The sequence below is a fragment of the Ursus arctos genome, unplaced genomic scaffold (genome assembly GCF_023065955.2).
Source record: "Ursus arctos isolate Adak ecotype North America unplaced genomic scaffold, UrsArc2.0 scaffold_3, whole genome shotgun sequence".
Lineage (NCBI taxonomy): Eukaryota > Metazoa > Chordata > Mammalia > Carnivora > Ursidae > Ursus > Ursus arctos.
Window position 1 is genome coordinate 7551484 of NW_026622985.1, and position 21388 is coordinate 7572871.

General features: G+C 46.5%; 1 protein-coding gene across 1 annotated transcript in view; it reads right to left on the bottom strand.

Moving 5' to 3' along the window:
* The window catches only part of ABCA13 (ATP binding cassette subfamily A member 13), a 357421-nt gene extending 349252 nt beyond the window's left edge, over positions 1-8169 (bottom strand). Inside the window, exons 1-3 of the mRNA XM_057304334.1 lie at positions 8164-8169; positions 7948-8041; positions 3834-3957 (exon numbers count right to left, since the gene is read on the bottom strand). Coding sequence (XP_057160317.1) covers positions 3834-3957; positions 7948-8041; positions 8164-8169 — 224 coding nt within the window. The remainder of the gene's footprint in view (positions 1-3833; positions 3958-7947; positions 8042-8163) is intronic.
* Between the last annotated feature and the right edge of the window lie 13219 nt (positions 8170-21388).

Genomic DNA, 21388 nt, shown 5'->3' on the forward strand with positions numbered 1-21388 from the left:
GCCATGAGGTGCAGGCCAGGCTGGCTGGAACTAGAAGGGTCGGGAGCCCCCAGGGCACCAAGGAAAGCCTAATGTCCGTGGGGAGTCCCACTGCAGATCAGTGGGCTCCGTGAATGGAGCTAAAACAATCGCTTACCCAAATGGGAAAACAAAAGCAACTGGATCGTTGTTACCCCATCCAGACACACCAAGCCCAGATGAATGTGATACTTAAGCATGAAAGACAAAACTACTTGGAAGAGAATGTATATTGGGGCGACTGGGTGGCTCAGTTGGTTAAGCATCTGCCTTTGGCTCAGGTCATGATCCCAGGGTCCTGGGATCGAGTCCCGCATCGGGCTCCCTGCTCAGCGGGGAGACTGCTTCTCCCTCTTCTCTCTGCCTGCTGCTCCCCCTGCTTGTGCGCCTCTCTCTCTCTCTCTCTCTCTCTCCAATAAATAAATAAATAATCTTAAAAAAAAAACTGGGATATTAACATGGTGTACAAATAAAACAAGCTTTACTGGGGGAGAAATTTACAAACGAAAGCTAGCAGAACACACCTGATTCCCCACGTTCTTGTGTGTTCCACTGAGAGGCAGCTCTGCTGGGCACAGAGAGTACTCAGGGAAGGAACTCCGGAAGGCTGTGTGGGGTACACAGGGACATCGGGGTGACCGCGTCATGGGGGGCACTTCCTGGTGGGCCAGGTGGCCTGAGCACTCAGGCTGGCATCCTTCTGCTCGTGCTGAGCCGCTCTTGGCTAAGCTCCGGAAAGGGGCCTAGACATAAGCCCCAGGACCATGTGGACCCGTCTTTCCTCCCTGGCTCTTTACAGAGAAAACTGTAAAGGAGAAAGGAGGGGCCTGAAGGAGAAGAAGCTGAAATCAGGGCCACAGTTGTAGCCTGATAGAAAAAAGGAGAAAATGCTGGGTCCGTCAGTGCAGAGGCCAGAACCCTCCAGCTGGGCCTGCGAGGGGAGACGTCAGTGTCACCAAGAAGGGCGTCCTGACGCTCCCATCTCCAAACACCCTAATGGTGCCCCTTCTTTTCCAAAGTCACGAGGGGAGTGGGGACCCAAAGAGTCTGGAACAAGATCAACCCCAGGAGCCCCTGGTCTGGTGGAACAGGTCCAGGGGGCAAGAGCATCCGGAAGGAACCACTGCTAACACCACATGCCACAGAGGGGCCACAGAGGAAGCTGCTCGGGGGCCAGGGTTTCCTGGGGAGGGGGACCTGTGACCACGGAGGGGGCAGCCTGACCGTGCGAAGGCTGGAGGTGGGACAGCATGAAGGGGGCGGGGACAGAGGTGTGTGATGGCAGAAGGACAGACGGGGCCATGAGCACAGACAGAATCCTCCTGAGCTCCCTCTCCAGCGCCCGTACTCATGCACATCCCGTGACCTCCATCGTTTCAAGGGACGAGGATGGAACTCTTAACTGCCTCAGAAGGAGATCGAGGGTTCGGCTACTTGTAAAGGACCCCGGAATGGACAAAAGTGGAAAGATGGAAATGGGGACAACACGCAGGACAGTGTGCAAATGTGCATTGCAAGCCCAGAAGCTGGGAGGAGGGGCAGGAAGTCAGACCACAGAGCAGGAGGGACGGGAGGGCATCCTCAAGGACTGGGGGTGGACCTGAGAAGCAAGAAACAGGACAAAGCCGACGGGAGGGCAGTGAGGACCACAGAGGGGAGGGCATCCCACGCCAGAGCGAACACAGTCCCAGGGTGCGCGGTGTCCACTACGGAGTCAGCCAAGGAGAGAGGGGGCAACGGGCACATGGGCATGAGATTTGCTTTTGTGCCGCGGCTTTGCCTTAAAAACACAGGAATGATTCCTGACATGGTGAGAACATCCACTTAATCCGCTTGCAGGAATGACTCACGCGGGAGTCCGGAGATCCTCTTGTCGGAGCCAAGGGCAAGCTCCCCACAAAGCCACGAACAAGGAAGTTGATTTTCATACTCCTGTCCTACAGCAGATGAAATGTGGGATTTCTGCCCAGAGTGAACATTCCCCTGGAGCATGACAAAGGGCGCGGAAATTCACACACTAAATGCAGGGTGATAATGTTTAAAGAGACTTGAAATGGACACTTTGGTTCTCTGATATGTGCAAGCCGAGCCAGCTCCCGCAGAGCGATCAGAAGGGAGTCTTTGCGCGGCTTTGAGGGTCAAGGGAGTTCACATCTGAACCGCTATGGGAACAAGCCAGCAGCACCGCGCGGCAAGTGGCAGGTCCGGAGCTGGGAGACTCGCTCCCCGTGTCCATCTCCGTCATTGCTTGCAAGTGTCCTTTCCTGACTCACTTTGCACCTGTCAGACCTTGGGCACCTGTAGACGCCGAGAGGCATTTCATTCTTGGCCTTGACATCCACGGCTTCCTGCTGCCCCTGCCAGGCACAGCCAGCCCCCAGGATGGGATGTGAAACACTATCATCGGGTTTGGGAGAATCCCTGAGTTTCAGCAAAGTGAGGAGGGGGTAGGGAAGTGGGGGGCACAGGAGGGAAGAAGACGGCTATTTCCTGATGAGGAACCATAGTCTCTCATGGTTATAGGCGAGGACTAAGAACTTGATATCACTACCGGGCCACGCATGGTGTTAGGTGACTCACGGATTTTGTCCTCCAAACTCACGACGCTGGAAGCGGGGAAATGAGAACCCGAGGTTCAGAGGGGTCGAGAAACATGCACAGATGCCCAGAAGTAAACAGGAACAGGACCATTGTTTGGGGGCAAAGCCTAACTTTTCATATTTTGACCGTACCTCAATGTCCGTTCTGAGGGAGGGAGAGATCAGGGGAGCCCTGGGGAGGAGAGGCTGGCAAGCTCGAGCCCTCCTCAACTTCCCAGAAAGAGGCTTTTACGCTTTTACACTTTCATACTTGCCGCACGCACAAAAGGACCATTGACTATTTCGGGGTTATGACCTCAGATGGTTCCTAAACCATTTTCTTTATATCGTACTTTTAGATTACCTGTCTCAAAAATATCTAGAAGTACCACGGATAAACACTGTACCAGATGTGTCCAAAATGATCCGGAAACTTCCCGTTTTCTTCTTGTAACTGGAGTCGAAAGATGAAGATCGGATATGTTACCATGCTTTACCTTCCCATGTCTTATATTATCCAACGCCAGGAGCCACAGATGAAACCAAACCCAGATCCTTCATGCCTGGCATAGTCGAACCATCAGCCCCTCCCATCATCTCTACCTCCAGTGAGAGAAGCTTCTAGAACATTCAGGATCCTTGAAGTCAAACCCCCTTTATTCTGACTCTTCTCACAGGAAACACAGAGGCTCTCTCTGTGTGGTCTTCGAAGCTGACTGACCCCTCCCCAAGCTACTAAAGGGGTTGCCTTGGCACAGGAAAGAAGGGCCACCTGCCCCATGTAAGTCAACAAGAAGGCAATCAATGACCACCACTTTCACCTGACCTCATCCGCGAACAGGATTCTGGTCAGAAACAGCCCACCTGGTCAGAAACAGCCCAGCAGGCTCTCACAAACACTGGTTTGGTGGCATTTGGCACCAAAATGCATGGTTGGTCAAACAAGTTATTTGAAGCCAGACTTTCAATCTACAGGAAACAAACTTACACTCAAGTGACATTTGCAAATCAGCAGTCACTTTGTGGTTCCCAGACCAGCAGTGGAAAGACCTCCCGAAACCAGTCATTAGCTGGAGCCATTCTCACGTGAGTCCGCATTTAACACAACTGATTTTCCTGTAACTCTAAATTCTCCAGTGTGTTTGCTCTCTGACCTCTCCCAAATTATTGAGGCTTTGCTAAATGCATCGTGTCTGTTCGCATGAATTCTGAAGAGGATGCTTGTGTTTCTCTTACCGCAGATGGCGCTCCATGGGCCCCGCGTAGCTCATGTTCCTGCAGGCTGACCCGGTGTTGCAAAGAAGGGCCTGGACAAAGGGGAAGACACCTCGGCTGGGCAGATCCCGGGCTTGCAAAAAACCTGAGTGTAGACGCAAGAAAGAGAGGAGTCCAAACAACTAGGAGCAGACATTAATACCTATAGTATCTAAGATGGTGTTATTATATTATTAATCCTGTAATTAATTTAAAGGCTTGGGGGCACCTGAGTGGCTCAGTTGGTTGAGCGTCTGCCTTTGGCTCAGGTCATGATCCCAGGGTCCTGGGATCGAGTCCCGCATCAGGTTCCTTGCTCAGTGGGGAACCTGCTTCTCCCTCTCCCTCTGCTCCCCCTGCTTGTGTTCTCTCCCTCTCTCTCTCTGTCAAATAAATAAATTAAATCTTTAAGAAAATAAAAAATGAAAAAATAAAGGTCTAAGCGCTCAAAGAAAAGAGAGAGGGAGAGGGGAAGGGAAGAAAGCCTTCGTATGGAGCACCTTCCCCCCCGGTTCACACGCACGCTTCAAGGCACTGTGGTTCTGCCTGGCCTTAGAGCTGCAAGATTCACCACGTCGCTGTATTCCCAGCTCCCTTCCCCAGCCAGGCCTCCAGACACAGTCCTCCATAAACAAGGCACGGGCAGGAAGAATATGGATAGAAACCTCTTCTCATCTCACACGAAGATTTAGGAGTTTTTAGTTTGGGCAAAATTTTCAGTCTAGTACCCCTCGGATTCTTTTTTTTTTTTTTTAAGATTTTATTTATTTATTTGACAGAGATAGAGACAGCCAGCGAGAGAGGGAACACAAGCAGGGGGAGTGGGAGAGGAAGAAGCAGGCTCATAGCGGAGGAGCCTGATGTGGGGCTCGATCCCAGAACGCCGGGATCACGCCCTGAGCCAGAGGCAGACGATTAACCGCTGTGCCACCCAGGCGCCCCTACCCCTCAGATTCTTAAACGTTTAAGCCTAGTTGTTAAAGATCACATAACACAAAGAAGTTTAGAAAAACCAGATAGGATCCAAGGGTTTTCAGGACAAATGTTGCCACAACGAGGCGCCTGGCTCGATCAAGTGCGGTTCATCTGTGCCCCCGCCCTCCCTGCCCTCCACACCCCCGATGGACAGACAGCAGTGCTTGAGATGCTGAGGACCACAGGCAACTTGGAAGTTACTGACCTAACAGGAGGCAGCTCGTAGGCCCTTGGCAGAAGGCTTTCCCTGTGAACCTACATTGGTCTGGGAAATGATCGTACTCTCCAAGGCATGGAGACCCATGAAGCCCGGGGGTTCATTCAGCACGTTGCTCTGCACGCAGAAGACAGTCACTAAACGTTGGATGTGCGAGGGGCGCCTGGGTGGCGCAGTCGTTAGGCGTCTGCCTTCGGCTCAGGGCGTGATCCCAGCGTTATGGGATCAAGCCCCGCATCAGGCTCCTCCGCTAGGAGCCTGCTTCTTCCTCTCCCACTCCCCCTGCTGTGGTCCCTCTCTCCCTGGTTGTCTCTCTCTCTGTCAAATAAATAAGTAAAATCTTTAAAAAAAAAAAAAGTTGGATGTGTGAGTCGATGAATGAATGAACGAACAAATGACAGAATGAATGAATGAATGAATGAATGAATGAATGAAAAATGAATGAGCAGGCTTTTAAGCTAGAGGGGCAAATGGAGTTCTCAGCTAACACAAGGCCCAGTGCGCTAGGTAGGAGACCAGACAGAGATGTGGGGTCATAGCCCAGCTAGTAAGAAAATGCATGTTTCCCCAGTATGATTTCTGTGTCCCTCCTTCAGGGACTTGTCAGGAACAGTGGTCACCACAGTGGGTGCTCAGCGGGTCAGAGATTGAGGACTCTAGTCCTGGACATACTTTGTCTCCAAGACTGAACACCTCGCGTGGGGACAGCGGGAAGGGTGAGGGAGAGGCACGGATGTGTCTTGGTCATCTCTTGTGTGCCAAGCCCTATGCTGGGCACACGCTCATGACTGGCTTTCTCACTGAGTCCTTGGGACAGTTCTGGAAGCAGGTAAAATTCGCTGTCATTATGGAGAAGAAACTTCCAAGGCGAGGTCACTTGCCCATGCCGGCACAGCCAAGGGGGGCAGCAGGATGGAGTTTCAAAGTGTGGTCCTTCAGTGATTGTGGCTCCTGGCCCTCTGAGGCTCTGACAAAGCCTTCTCCTCCTACCAGTGCTCATCCACGCCAACATCTGAGAAGCATTTCCAGGGCTCCCCTCGCCACTTCCGTGTTGGGACAGTCGGATGAACTCTTAAGGACCAGGTGTAAGCGGTTAGACGAGGAACATCACAGGCTGCTCTTCCCGCGTGGCCACCAGGACTGAACTAGCAAGACGTTGTACTGTCCTTTTAATGCTCTGTTATTTACAACTGAATTACACAAAAACATTTTGCCACTATTGCCTTGGGCCTTTTCCCTCGGGCCTTAATGCTGTGTGGTCTACGGCTCCTCCATGCCTTTAAGAGTTGACCATCTCCAGCATCAAACGAAGCCTTTGATGGATTTGAGATGTGTACTCCTCCACCCACAGCCCTGCTTCTCCGTCATAAGGAGCTCCCCACCCCCATGCTGCTTGCTCTGCCCAGATCATTCCTCTCCTGCACGTCTAAGTCCAACAAAGTTTCACAGGCCAATTCCCTGGCAGCCTTTCCTGAACATGGCTTGGCCGCCTGTCCTCTGTGCTCACATGGCCCCTCTGCAGAATTCATCGTGACACTTTTGCCACTGGATTGTAATCATCTGGCCCAACAGCAAGCTCTATAAGGACAGGGAAAACACCTTGTCCACTATTCCATCCTCAACAAGGTCTTGGACACAGCCAGGACCTCAATACATACTTACCAAATGAGTAAATAAAAAAATTATTTTGGATAGTGACGTGCTATTTTAGATAAAGCCCATTCCTTAATAACCCTTTATTCATGTAACATTTTCAGAATTAACCACATTATCCATATTTCAGGTGGCATAAATCTTGTAGAAAGAGAACAGGCCACCACTTCTCAAGCAGCAATGCTGTTGAGATTTCAGACCAGATAAACAAAAGGGTCTTTCTGATAAAGTTCCTGGAGCAGAGGAAGTTAATCAGTAATGGGTTATCAGTGTGTCACCACCATCACTGCCATCACCATCATCATCAACACCATCATCATCGTCACCATCATCATGACATCATCATCATTATCACCACCATCGTCACCATCATCTCAGGATCACACATCATCACACATCACCATTATCACCATCACCACCATCACCACCATCATCACCATCATCACCACCATCATCACCATCACCATCATCATCAATACCATCAACACCATCATCACTATCACCATCACCATCATCATGACATCATCATCATCACCATCACACATCATCCACCATCATCATCACCTTCATTTTCATCACCATCATCACTGTCATCACCACCATTATCATCATCTCCATCATCATCTCCATTATCACTATCATCACTATCATTGCCATCATCATCACCACCACCAACCCCATCACCATATAATGACCATTGCCATTAGCATCATGTTGGCAAACTGTGAAATGTATCTCCCACTTTTTTTTATTTATTTGAGAGAGAAAGTGAGTGAGAGAGAGTGAGCACAAGCATGGGGAGTGGCGGAGGGAGAAGCAGACTCCCCACCAAGCAGGGAGCCTGATGTGGGGCTCAATCTCAGGACCCCAGGATCATGACCTGAGCCAAAGGTGGACAAAAAACTGACTGAGCCACCCAGGCACCCCTTTCTCTCTCACTTTTACTTCTTCTTCTACTCTTTTTATATTTATAATAGCACATAAACTTATGCCCAAAAAGGCAGTTTAGTTAGAGGAATAAATCTATCTGCTAGATGGAGCAGACATGTGTGAATATCATTCTTAGGAGAAAAAAAATATACATTGATGCTTACTGTCACATCCCCCAGAAATACAGCTATTGTGATACAACAATAAATATTCATTCATTCCACTTAGAATTCAGAGTCTATAAAGAACAGAGGAAAGAGAGCTGCACTTCTTTTCTCCAGAGGTCTGTAATTCAAAAAGTACAGCAAAAGTGAAACTTACAATTGTCTCTGTGTCTGGGAGGTTCTTGAAAGCGTAGCACTGTCAGAATCATGAACAGGATACATGGCCAAAAGAATTCAGCAAGAGAAAGGACCTGCAGAAGATGTTAAAAGAAAAAAAAATTAGAGCTTGAATGAATTGCAAAGTATGACGGTAGCCCCCCTCTCCTGAAGGCTGGTATGCTGGCCAGGTCAGGCCTCCTTTAAAAGAGGTCACTGTCATCCCTACGGCGCATCTCTGAGAACACCCATTTGAGACAGGGGTCCACACGGGAGGCCCAGGTCACTTGTCACCACATCCAGACCCGTGACTCTCAGCTCCTTATACTTCTCCCAAAAGGCATGTCGTCTGTTTCTTTCTTTTTTCTCCACATTCTTATTTATGGCAGACTTCATGACATCAAAAGAAATTAAATAACTTCATTCATATTTCTCACATTCCAACAAGTAAACTATTTTTCTTTTTTTCTTTTTTTAAGTGGGCTCCATGCTGGGTCCAACACAGGGCTTGAACTCACAACCCTGAGATCAAGACCTGAACTGAGATCAAGAGTCAGACACCCAACTGACTAAGCCACCGAGGTGCCCAATATTTTTCTAATTTCTTTAACATTCCTGCCTTTTCCATCCAAACAGACATTTTCCCAGAGATGGCCAGTGACACATACACGAACTTTTTTTTATGAGTATTTTCTCTTTTTTTTGCAATGAGCAGGGAGCCCGATGCGGGGCTCAATCTCATGACCCTGAGATTATGACCTGAGCTGAAATCAAGAGTTTGGACACCAACCAACTGAGCCACCCAGGCGTCCCTTATGAGTATTTTCTAGTATTGCCACACGCAATTCATAACTAGCATCTTACTGATTGCATAACATTCTTACCAAATGGGTATACCATAATTCACATTCTCTCAACAACAAATATTTTTTATGCATAAATAATTTTTCTTTTGAATTCTTTTCTTGAGATTGGAACAAATTCCTAAAATTCAGATTATTGGAGTCAAATCTCTTCACACAGACAACAAAAGAGCTACAGAGAAGGACTGCGATAATTTCATAGCCTTGAATTTTCAAAGTAAAAAAAAAAAAAAGAAGGAACTGTCATTGATACGTGGAATTTATTTAAGAAAGAAATACCCAAGGTATAGCCCAGTGAAAAACTAAGAGAAAATCCTCAATAATCACCAGATTATTCTTATTACCATCATTCTTCCCTTGATTTTATCTTGGATATGTTCTCCTGTGGACTCCCACTCCTACCATTCCACAAAGACGGAAGTGTGGAAACAGACACAAACACAGGCTGGGCACTCAATAATGCATGAACAAAAACCTAAAATCTGCAGGTTAGGAAGTTAAGGATACTCAGTCCAACACTAAAGAGGCTTATTTCAGACTCCAAGTTATAATGCTTTGAACCAAAACGAACTTCTCGTCTCTTCAGTTCCTTTGCTCTTTGAACTGCCTGTCCCAATTCTTCCCTGTAAGGAAACAGCATCTAAATGCATCCAGGTTGGGTGTATGAGGCCAGAAGCCATACGGACAAAACACAGGTGGAAAAGGTTTCAACCCCTACTGGAAGTCAAGAAGAAAAGAGGGGCGCCTGGGTGGCTCAGTGGATGAAGCTTCTGCCTTTGGCTCAGGTCATGATCCTGGGGCCCTGGGATCGAGCCCCACATGGGGCTCCCTGCTCAGCGGGGAGCCTGCTTCTCCCTCTGCCTCTGCCTGCCACTCCCCCCCTGCTTGGGGGCTCGCTCTCTCTCACTCACTCTCTCAAATGAATAAATAAAATCTTTAAACTATAAATAAATAAATAAGAAGAGGAAGAAAAGAAATCACCATCTGAAACAGTTCATGAGGTCATATTGCTTACGCCAGAAAGTACGTCATTATGAAAAGCTCCTGACCAATTACTGAATGCAAGATCATATGTCCTGAGAACAGGGAAAGCGTCTGCAGGAGGCCGCCCTCTGCCTCAAAGGATGGTAATTAAACCAGGAAGAGAGGTCAAGAACACTCAGAAGACCAGAGATCACTGAAGTCATCTTGTTCATTCTCAGTAACAAATAATCATTTCCTGAAGTACGGGAGTGGAGGTGTGGCGGGGGTGGGGGGGGGATTCCCTAATTAATTCTAGCTGAATATAAATGTGCAAGACAGAAAACGTGCCCCCAAAGTCAACAATGACTTGATAGCATTAAGAAGAATAAATACATAATTAATTGTTTTGGTTTAAAAAAATTTTAATAACATATGATAGCCATTTTCTTGTAAAGACAGAGAGGTATAAAGAAAACAGAAAATGGTTTGGACCCAAGACTCCTACAACAACTTTTGATGTTACGATTACATATATGCATGGTTAGGAAATTCAAAAAGTACAGGAAGAATGCACTCTCAAAGGAAAAATTCTCTGAACAGTTTTCTGAATTCATTATTAAAAACATATATAAGCAGGGCGCCTGGGTGGCTCAGTTAAGCATCCAACTCTTGGTTTTGGCTCAGGTCGTGATCTTGGGGTGGTGAGATCGAGTCCCATGTTGGGCTCCATGCTTAAGACGGAACCTGCCAGGGATTCTCTCTCCCTCTCCCTCTGCCCCTCCCCCTTGCATGATCACGCAAATAAATAAATAAATCTTAAAAAAACACACATAAGCATAACTAATATTTTTGGAAACAATCTCTCATATCAGCACTTACAGATTCACCTCGTTGTTTTTAAAGAGTGCCCGATAATCTACCATAGAATTGAGTTTATTCAACCTATCATGCTCATAGGGAAACTCACAAGGTTTTCTGTTTGGGGACATCACTATCTTGAGTTTTCTGCACGTTTGGCTGACTTTTGTAATTATATTTATGGAGTACCAATGAGAATATTGAATCAAAGTGTGTATGATTTTTAATTTGGATAGCTACAACCAATGTGCCCTCAGTAAAAGCTGAACCAACCGTCCTTCCCTCCAATCACACACTCAGTAGCACCTGAGATTAATAAACGTTTAAGTGTTTCATCAAACTGATATGCGAACAAAGAATGTTTCTTTAATTACTTTGGTAAAACATTTTTCACAGGTTCGTATATAATAATCCTTGTCCATTAATTCCCTATTCTTCCCTGCGTCCATGTTTCTATTATACATATATATACATACATAACAAAAGTTTATAGTCAGACACAAAATGGGCTAGACACTCAATAATGCACGAACAGGACTCTATACTCCGCAGGTTAAGAACTTGAGGATACTTGGTCTAACACTAAAGAGAGGGTCTTACGTTTTCAGAGCCCACTCAATGCATTTTTTTTCTTTGTTTTTCTTAACTGATCTATACATCATTGTTTCTGCTTCTCTCTTTTGTTTTTTCCTATTTTCTTTTTGAATTAAGGAATTCCTTATTTGGTCCTTTGTTGGCTTAAAGTATTGCAAATATTTTCTCCAGTGTCTCATTCGCTTTTTTATGGTCAAAATCTCTGATATGATCAATGTATCAATTTTTTTTTTTTTATTTCTAGCATCTGGGTTTTTTTCTTCCTCCACGTAAAGACCACCATCATTTAAGGGACCTTGTTGCGGCCAAATTAAAATAAGCAGCAAGCAGCTGTGAAGCTGCAAGTGTTTACCTGTCCAGTCCTTAAATCAATGGGAAATCTCCAGTTTCAAATGGAAACAACATCGTCAAAAAAACAAAACTCTACATTGTATAATCGAGAAGTTGCTTGGAGATCTTGAAATAAAACAGAACTCCAGTTAAACTTGAAAAAATGGTATCTCACTTCTTTATTTACAAGCTGATCACTAGCTGCCCTGAAAAACGCAGGTGGGAAACATTTTCCTTTGTTCCGAATCGGAAACAACTCCGTTCAGAAGCTACGCATCCAAACACCCGGTTCTGCTGTGTCACTGCCCATTGTGAGCGCGTGAATCACCTCCTTTCATGGGACTCTTTCTCCAGAGGCGCAGAGGCGGCCTGCTCTTTCTCATCGCATTTTTGTATCATGTTTTTCTTCTCCTGTGTCCTTCTTATCCTGCAGTCCTGCCTGACATTTCTAATCCCATCCCTGCTAAATGGGAATGCTTCCCACCGAGGCCCACACGTCAGGCCCACCGGGAGTGGCTTCCCTGCGCTAGGAAGGGCCGAGCAAACCGCACTCATGCTGGCCAAGGCTCTCAAGAAAAATAATCAGCTGGAGAACCCATCTCTGCTCGCAAAACACCACGCAGTGGAGTCCCAGGCGGGAAACTGCCACCGGGAGATGGCAAAAGTGTCCAGTTCTGCACCCCAACTTCCACATCCCACAGTGGCCCTCACCGTGACTTCCGTGCATGGCCCTCCTTGGTTCCTAAAACCAGAGCTGAAAGGCTGGCATTTGCCGAGACCTTAACACTCCATACACAGACACACACACACGTAAAATATTGGAACTTCCTTACAGACGTTTTCTTCTCCCAGACAGAATGAGAAGAGGAAAAGAAAAGAAGGTAGAGGAGAAAGACAACTTGTCTTCCTCTAATACAAAAGCTACAAAAAGCCAAGAAACAAGTGTCTGGAGGCCATCAAGCAAGCCCACCACGGTCAGTCCCGACTCAGCCCGGCCAACTCCAGAGATGTTATCCCGGGACCCTCCCCAACACCCGCATCTGTGGGGTGGGCACTCCGAAGGCGTCACCTCCCTCCTTCTTCTGGCAGGAGGCAGGGAAATGTGTCTGGGAACGATAAACGCAACAAAGAAGTGAGCAATGAGCCTGAGTCTGTTGAAGAAGCTTCCAGGGCTTCACATAATCAGGTGGAAAGAATCCAGAGCTGGAGAACAATTTCCCCAACTGGATGCAGTGAACAGGGCATAAAACACTGGACAAAATCCCAAAGCAGGCACAGAGCCCATCTGGTGTAATAATGTCTGCATCTCATCTCCTTGGGGGTGAGCCCCCCACTCATCTCCACTCTCATCCCAACCCTCCCTCCTGGCGCAGAAAATCGGCACATACAGGGTGTGTGCTCAGAGATGGCACTAGAGTTTGAAGGAGAAATCAAACTGGTCTCAGATCAACAAAAAGAGTCGAGAACAAATATAACATCCAGTTGAGCTCTCCAAGAATGAATCAGATTAAAGGGAAGAGCGAAACAGCTGTCTAAACATTCTGGAGGCAAAGAAACAAGTAAGCAAACCAAGTCATGAGGCACGACTGGGAAGTAAGCAACACAAAGGAAGTGGAGAGTCTCTTTACAACTGTTTCATAAAGAAAAGCAATTTAATAAGAACAACCTTTCAAAAAACAAGAGCTCCAAAAAAAAAAAAAAAAAAAAGCTGGTAAATGAAAGAGAGGTTGCAGATCTAAGGAACACATAACAATGACGGAATCATCCCTGCGGAATTCTAAATGATTTAGAAACCACACGGAGAGAAGAGATGCTGGTTAAATTTTGATTTCTACGTTAGAGAAACAACTTGAGATAACAGTGATTTTCTTTAAAACATTGTTAAAGGTGGGATTATAAACACAGAAGAGTGTCCCTGAAGTAGAGAATCCAACAAACAGGACAAAAAATATGCCCAGAGATAGAACTCAGGGGAACTTCTTGGAAATAGAGAAGATTTTATGTGAAGACTGAAAAAGTATGCTGTAATTCAGGGGGAAAAAATAAGCTATAGCTGAACTATGGCTTTTGAACTCCAAAGGTAAAGGCAGAAGACCACAGGTACGCAGAGGGGGAGAAAGAAAGCAACTTACTAACAAGTAGGGGGAAAATCAGTCCAGCTTCAAATATACCCCGATAACATTCAGCCCCAGATGCCAATGCATCAAGATTGGCAAAGTTCAAAGAAAAAGTGTCATAAAAATACGATAACCAACCAAAATGGCCCTTAAGTGAAAAACCAACATAACATATATTCTCCACCATAAAAGAACACAGATCATTCATTAACCATGAACCCTGAGGGGGCAAATCCTGGAGATGAAATCCAGCCAAAATAAGAATGGGACAAATTTTAAAATCCAGTAACGTCACTTCTGCTCCCAGCAGCACACCGACTAGAAGCAACAGGACTCCTGCCATGAGAACAGAGGTTTTGTTGCATGGCTGGTCTTCCAGAAAGTGATCTCCAGAGAGCTGGGACAAGGAGAGGGACAAAAAAATAAATCAAAGAGAAGACCGAAGTCATAAGTTGAATCCTTAAGTGTAAGATTTAGTTATAGAGGAGAGTCCCCTCAAGGGGAATGGAGGGGAGACAGGCAAGGCAATAGTCTACACATGGCTGAGAATTTTCTAGAACATACAAAAGACACAACTCCATTGATAAAGGAAATATAACATTTACCAGCAAACACAAATCCACTTTAAAACCATCACCGCAACTAAGTCCAAGAAAAGATTTCAATACCAATTCAAGAAATAAAGCCACACTACCTCAGAGGAATGGTTCGACTTGCCAAGAATTCATCAATAGCAAGAAATCAGAAGATAATTAAATATCTGTAGACTGCTTGGAGGAATACGATCAATCTAGAATTATGTACCCAGAGAAAAGACCTCTCAAGAATGACGGTGAAAGAAAATTTTCAGTGAATTAGAAACCAAGTTATCCAACTCGAGATCAACATGAAAGAGACTTGCAAATAATAGGCTTAGATTTCAATAAATGCTTGGATTAAGCTCACTGTTTGAAAGACCAGGATTTTCAGGCTTGATTTAAAACAATGATATGTTATTTGGAACAGATAAAGTTAGAATATAAGGACACAGACTGGTTGAACTAACGAGATGAAAAAGAGGGGTGTCTGCCTGGCTCATTCAGTAGACCACGTGACTGTTGATGGACTCTTGATCGAAGGGTCGTGAGTTCAAGCCCCATGTTGGGTGTGGAGCCCAGGTAAAATTAATTAATTAATTGATTAAAAAAACAAAACAATTTCTTTAAAAAAGAGAGATGAAAAAGACATACAAGGTACATATTAAAATGAGCTGGTGAAATCAGACAGGAGGCTTTAGGACAATATACTTAGATATAGAAAAAGGATCACTACATAATAAAAGAAGTTTTAGAATAGGAAGATGCAATAATGCATTTATAAACCTATTAAATACCCTCAAGAAATATAAAACAAGTGATAGAAATACAGAAAGAGAATTACAGGGGCGCCTGGCTGGCTCAAGTCAGTGGAGCGTCCGACTCTTGATTTCAGCTCAGGTCGTGATCTCAGGGTGCTGGTATCAAGCCCCGTGTCAGGCTCCGTGCAGAGTATGGCATCCGCTTGAGATTCTCTCTCTCTCCCTCTGCCCCTCCCCTTGCTCATGTGAGCACACATGTTCTCTCTCTCTCTCTAAAATAAATAAATAAATAAATACAATCTTTAAATAAAAATAAAAGGTTCAAGCTAATAGTTTTTGAGAAGGTAATTACATACATGAATCAGAGGCATCCTCAAGAACGCTTCCATTATTTGTGAAGGAAAAAACGGAAGTCATGCAAAAAAAAAAAGTAGGAGAACGGATCATTAAATTGCTATGCACAGGAGCATTAAAAGTCAGTGTACTTTTTATTGTATTTTATTTTATTTATTTGAGAGAGAGAGCATGACAGGGAGTCAGGGGAAGAGGCAGAGGGAGAGGGAGAAGCAGCCTGTCCGCAGAGCAGGACGCCCAATGTGGGGCTCGATCCTAGGATCCCGGGATCATGACCTGAGCTGAAGGCAGCCGCTTCACCAACTGAACCCCCCAGGCGCCCCTAAAGTCAGTGTACTTTTCATTCATTCATTCATTCATTCATCAGGAAGTGTGTAGCATGTGTCGGGCACTGGGGAAACACACATGGCCGAGTCCCTGCCTGGGAGGAAGGAGCACGTGCACATGTGCGCATCCATGCGGGGGACTCTTCTGGGGACGCACACGTGAGGATGACCGAGTCCTGTCCTCATAGCCTCTCCAGAGCCCTGGGCCATCTGCAAGCTCACGTTCACCCACTATTTTAGCCTTCACCAGCCAGGTAGGGAACTTCGTGCCAATTTTCCGCATCTGAGACAGAAATCATCATGATTTTGCCCAGTATCCTCGAACTAGTTCGCGATGGAACGTACATGAAATAAATCCTTTTCCGTCTTACTTGAACAGAACATCTTACGGGCTGAGTTTAATGAAACCCATCCTTAAATCCCCCAGGTTGCTCGGGCAGCACACGGTTTCGGTTACGACTGAAAACCACAAAGAATAAAACACCCCTGGGACAAAAAATAAAACCGTCAGTGAATCAAGAAGGAAGGAGGGCTTTTCAGAGGGAGAAGGTGGTCATGAGACCCACTGGCTGGGCGGGGAGGAAAACATTACAACAAGTTTAGAATATCAAGGAAGCTGAAGCAAAGCATGGAATCAGTCTGCTGCCTCATCTTTGGACACAAAGGGCTTTGCGGAGAGGGTGAAATCCTATTGTGTCTCTTTGGGGCGCACGGGCCTCCGGATGCCAGCCTCTCAGAGGAGGAGACTTTCCCAGAAGTATTACGAGGTCCTGGCTATAAAACAGTGCAACAAGAGCCAAAACCAACATAGAAAAACCGTCAGCGGCACCTGGGTGGCACAGCAGTTAAGCGTCTGCCTTCGGCTCAGGGCGTGATCCCGGTGTTATGGGATCGAGCCCCACATCAGGCTCTTCTGCTATGAGCCTGCTTCTTCCTCTCCCACTCCCCCTGCTTGTGTTCCCTCTCTCGCTGGCTGTCTCTCTCTGTCGAATAAATAAATAAAATCTTTAAAAAAATTAAAAAAAAGAAAAGAAAAACCGTCAGCCCAGTTGGCCTCAAGCCATTGCCATTCGGAGCTGGGACTCCCGGGACCACTCCATCAGAGTCCAATACTCCCCCCCAAGAGAGCCCATGCAAATCTTTATGCTGGCCACTGAGGTAGCTGGGACCGAACGAGAAGGACCAGCTCTCTCGCCTCCCTTTTGTTTTTTACTGTTATGGCTTCTTAAGCTTTATATTGAAAAACAGTTGCTTTTCTTGTAACACTCATGCATTAAACATTATATAGGGCCTACTGCTGATGTCCAAAACCGGACTCAACCACGTTTCAAAATACATGACAAAATAAGCTTTTGGGGACCACAAGGCAGGGAAGAGACATTGCACGGGGGGGGAGGGGGTCAACCGCCCTGAACTCAGATGTAATTTTTATGAAGATAAACTAAAGCTTTGCAGGGTACCCACAAGTACACCTTAAGTAGACGGAAGTCAAAAACAGAGTAAATTCAAATCTAGTGAAACCAGAAGCGAGTAGACCATCGATGAAACCTGTGTGTGAATAAAACATACTTCCTACAGGGGCACCGGGGGACTCAGCTGGTGAAGCATCTGCCTTCAGCTCAGGTCATGATCTCAGGGTCCTGGGATGGAGTCCCGCATCGGGCTCCCTGCTCAGTGGGGTGTCTGCTTGTCCCTCTCCCTCTGCCTTCCCCCCACTCACTCGTGCTCTCTCTCAAATAAATAAATAAAGTTTTTTAAAATTAAAAAAAGAATACTATCTGCAGTTTTGAAACTATAAAAGACGTATTTGAAAGAAAAAGGAAAGGTGATATTGCAAGATACACAAACTGAGTCTGAGCCATACAAATAGAGAAACAAACAAACAAGGAGAAGGACAGCTATTGGGGTGGGGGGGAAGAGGTACTTGCCATCCACACAGCAAGGTCTCAGCAGCCAAACCACAGGAGAAAATCACCAGCCTCCTAATTATGAAATTGGAAAAGAATTTGATGGGCAATTTATTATTTTTTTAAGATTTTATTTTTAAGTAATCTCTACCCCCAATGCAGGGCTCGAACTCACCACTCCAAGATCAAGAGTCGCACACTCCACCAACTGAGCCAACCGGGTGCCCCTGTGGCTATTTATATAAGGGAAAATACAGATAACTATGTTCCTTTTTACAGTAACCTCTCAAAAGAGAAGATCGAATAAACCTTACTATGCCACTGGACGTGGACGAAGTGGACCAGCATAGACCACATGCACCCACACAGTAGGGCCACCACGGGCCGGGAGGACACAGCACTGGACACACCAGTTGGCACCACGTGACCCGCACATCCCTTCTGAAAGGAAGCCGGCTGGGGGTAGCATGACCCACAGCGATGGAAGGTGGTGTGAGTGCCTTCTGGCTCAGACATATCACTATGTGGAATTTATCCTAACATCGTTGTGTTTGGGGCCGAGGAAAGACTCCATGCCCACAGGCCCCCTGAGGGTACACACAACTCCGTTTGACCTTCCATGTGGGTCCCTCTTAGCAGCCTCGTGTCCCACACACAGCGGGGATCCCTAAGTCTGGGACAGAGGTCAGGATGGGCAGCGGGCACACACCTCCTTGCCTCTTCCCCCCATCCCTAAGGAGTGGTTGTTTTCAAACGGGAGCTCTGCCAGGAGCTCTGGCTTCAATCCCGCAGGGAGACAGGTGCCTGTGAGCACCACCTGGGGACAAGCCCCAGCTACCTGGTCCAGGACACCAGTGACCAAGGTGGGACTGAGCACAACAGTGTCCCTCCCACAGGGGAGTGTTGATTCAGCCAAGGGGAAGAGGTGGCAGGGGAGGGGGGCAGGCGCAGCTGAGTGGCAAACACAGAGCTGACCTCAGAGTCCCAGGGTGACAAAATGAATGCACTCCCCAGTTTACATGATCCCCAGGACACAGTCTGGGTCTCCAATACAAGCTCATAAAACAAGCCTGATGTGCCCCTTGTCCCTGGTCTCTGGAGTTATTGTTACCAGGAGGTAGGTTAGGTTTGGTTTTGTTTTGTTAACCTTTCTTGTAATTGAAAACTCAGGCTTCTGTGAGGTCAAGGTAAATAAACCAGGGAAACTCCAGGTTTCCCAACAAGACCCACATTCCTGAGTAAGGAGGAAACACCTCTCCGGAAAGAAGAGGGCTCTGCTTTTTTATTTTTGGTTGTTCGGTTATTGTTGCTTTTGTTTTTGTCTTTGTTTTTCATGGAAGCCACACAAATTCACCATTCTAAATAAAATCTTCCAGAACTAGGGATAGCTGGGTGGCTCAGTCCATCAAGTGTCTGCCTTCAGCTCAGATCAGGATCTCGGGGTCCTGGGATCGAGCCCCACATCAGGCTCCCTGCTCAGTGGGGAGTCTGCTTCTCCCTCTGTCCCTTCCCCTGCTCATGCTCTCTCCCTCTCTCTCTCAAATAAATAAATAAAATCTTTTTAAAAAAATCTTCCAGAATTAGCCTTTTGAGGATCTCACCATTTTCCCCTCCCATATGTTGGTAACATTTTCAGCAGAAAAGCAATATACACAGGGTTACTATTTCCTTTCCACCCTGACAAAAAACCACATTGGGAAGAGAGAAAATGGGTGCTTTGTTCCTGAAACCTAATTGGTTTTCCGCACCTTTGAAAGACTGGATACTCTGGGGCACCTGTGTGGCTCAGTCAGTTAAGCGTCCCAGTACTGACTTTTGCTCGGGTCATGATCTCAGGTTCACGAGATCAAGCCCCTGCGTCAGGCTCTGCACTCAACACAGAGTCTGTCTGTCCCTCTCCCTCTGTTCCTCCCCCTGCTTGCTCTCTCTCTCTCAAATAAATAAATAAATAAGATCAGAAAGAAAGAAAGAAAGAAAGAAAGAAAGAAAGAAAGAAAGAAAGAAAGAAAGAAAGAAAGAAAGACTGGATATTCTTGGGTTCTTAAAGTGGGGCCTTGATGTGAAGAAGAACACTTTTGAACTGTCTCATCTCCTTTAATATAAAGCTGTTCTGCTATTTTTTAAACGATTTTATCTTTACATAATCTCTACACCCAACAGGTTTAAACTCACAACCCGAGACTAAGAGTCACGTGCTCCACCGACTAAGCCAGCCAGGAGCCCCTATTCTGTCATTTTTTAAAAATATGCAACTGTATGCCCTTCAACAGATGACTGGCTAAAGAAGATGTGGTTCGTATATACAATGGAGTATTACTCGGCCATCAGAAAGGATGAATACCCACCGTCTGCACCGACATGGATGGAGGGTGCTATGCTGGGTGACATAAGTCAAGCAGAGAAAGACACTTATCATACGGTTTCACTCATATGTGGAATATAAGGAATAGTGTGGAGGATCATAGGGACAAGGAGGGGGAAACATGAATGGGAAGAAATCAGAAAGGGAGACAAACCATGAGAGACTCTGGACTCCGGGAAACAAACTGAGGGTTACAGAAGGGAGGGGTGGGGGATGGGTATTAAGGAGAGCACGTGTTGTGATGAGCACCGGGTGTTATACACAACTAACAAATCGCTGAACACTCCATCAAAATCCAGTGATGTTTTATACAATGGCTAACTGAACGTAATAAAAAAATATATACAGCCATAGCATGTTGTCAGGAGCCAACCTTTCATCTTTCTTCCAACCTGCCTAGCAAAGAGGTCAGCTCCTAACCTTTGACCCTCCGGTTCCAGTGAACACTCTTATAGACCTTTAGAGCGATTCTGGCAACAATCGATACGCTGTAATTATACAAACCCAGCCACATCACTCTCTAAGACCTAAACAATTTCCAAAAGAAGTAAGAGCTACTTTACTCTTGGGACTTGATTGCTATAATTTCTTGAAAATAGAAAAATACAGAATCATGACCAGCACGCTGTTTCCAAAGGGAAATTATGTTGGGACGTTAGGTTAGGTTGGTTAGCACCTCCGTGCAGGGATGGACAAAAACTCAGATCTCATAAAAGGAAAACACACACACACACACACACACACACACACACACACGTACATACAACAGCTCTGGGGTTTGCAGTCGCTAAAGCTCGGCTCGAGAATTCGTTCTTCTTTACTTTTTTTGTAAGATTTTATTTATTTATTTGACAGAGAGAGAGAACACAAGCAAGGGGAGCAGCAGAGGGAGAAGCAGGCTCCCCACTGAGCAGGGAGCCTGATGCGGGGCTCAATCCCGGGACCCTGAGATCATGACCTGAGCCGAAGGCAGACGCTTCACCGACGGAGCCTCCCAGGAGCCCGAGAATTGGTTCTTCGTGTGTGAAACCAGAACAGTGGTTTCCGAGATGGTGGTTTCGAGGACCAGCCCTAAGGGACTCGGCCCGGGTTGAGGTGGGCTTACTAGGGGCTCTTCCATGGGAGCGGGGAGGAGTTCCAGTCTGGCTTTGTGCTGAGTGGAGAGCCCACGGTGTGGAGCTAACTCAGCCTCGGGGCTTCCTGGGAGCCGGACCAGAAGGAGCAGCTCCGGCGAAGACCCCGTCACCCTTGTCTGTGTCCACGAGCGAGCGTGCAGACACATGGTCCTTGAAGGCGACAATCCAGTGCTTTACGGGCAGGGAGGGCTCCGAGGTACAAGTGGGTCTGTCAGCAGGTGAAAGTGGGTTCCTATTTGACTAGGTGGCGGGTGGAGTTTTGTGATTTCCATCAGCCCCCTCTGACCCAGAGTTGG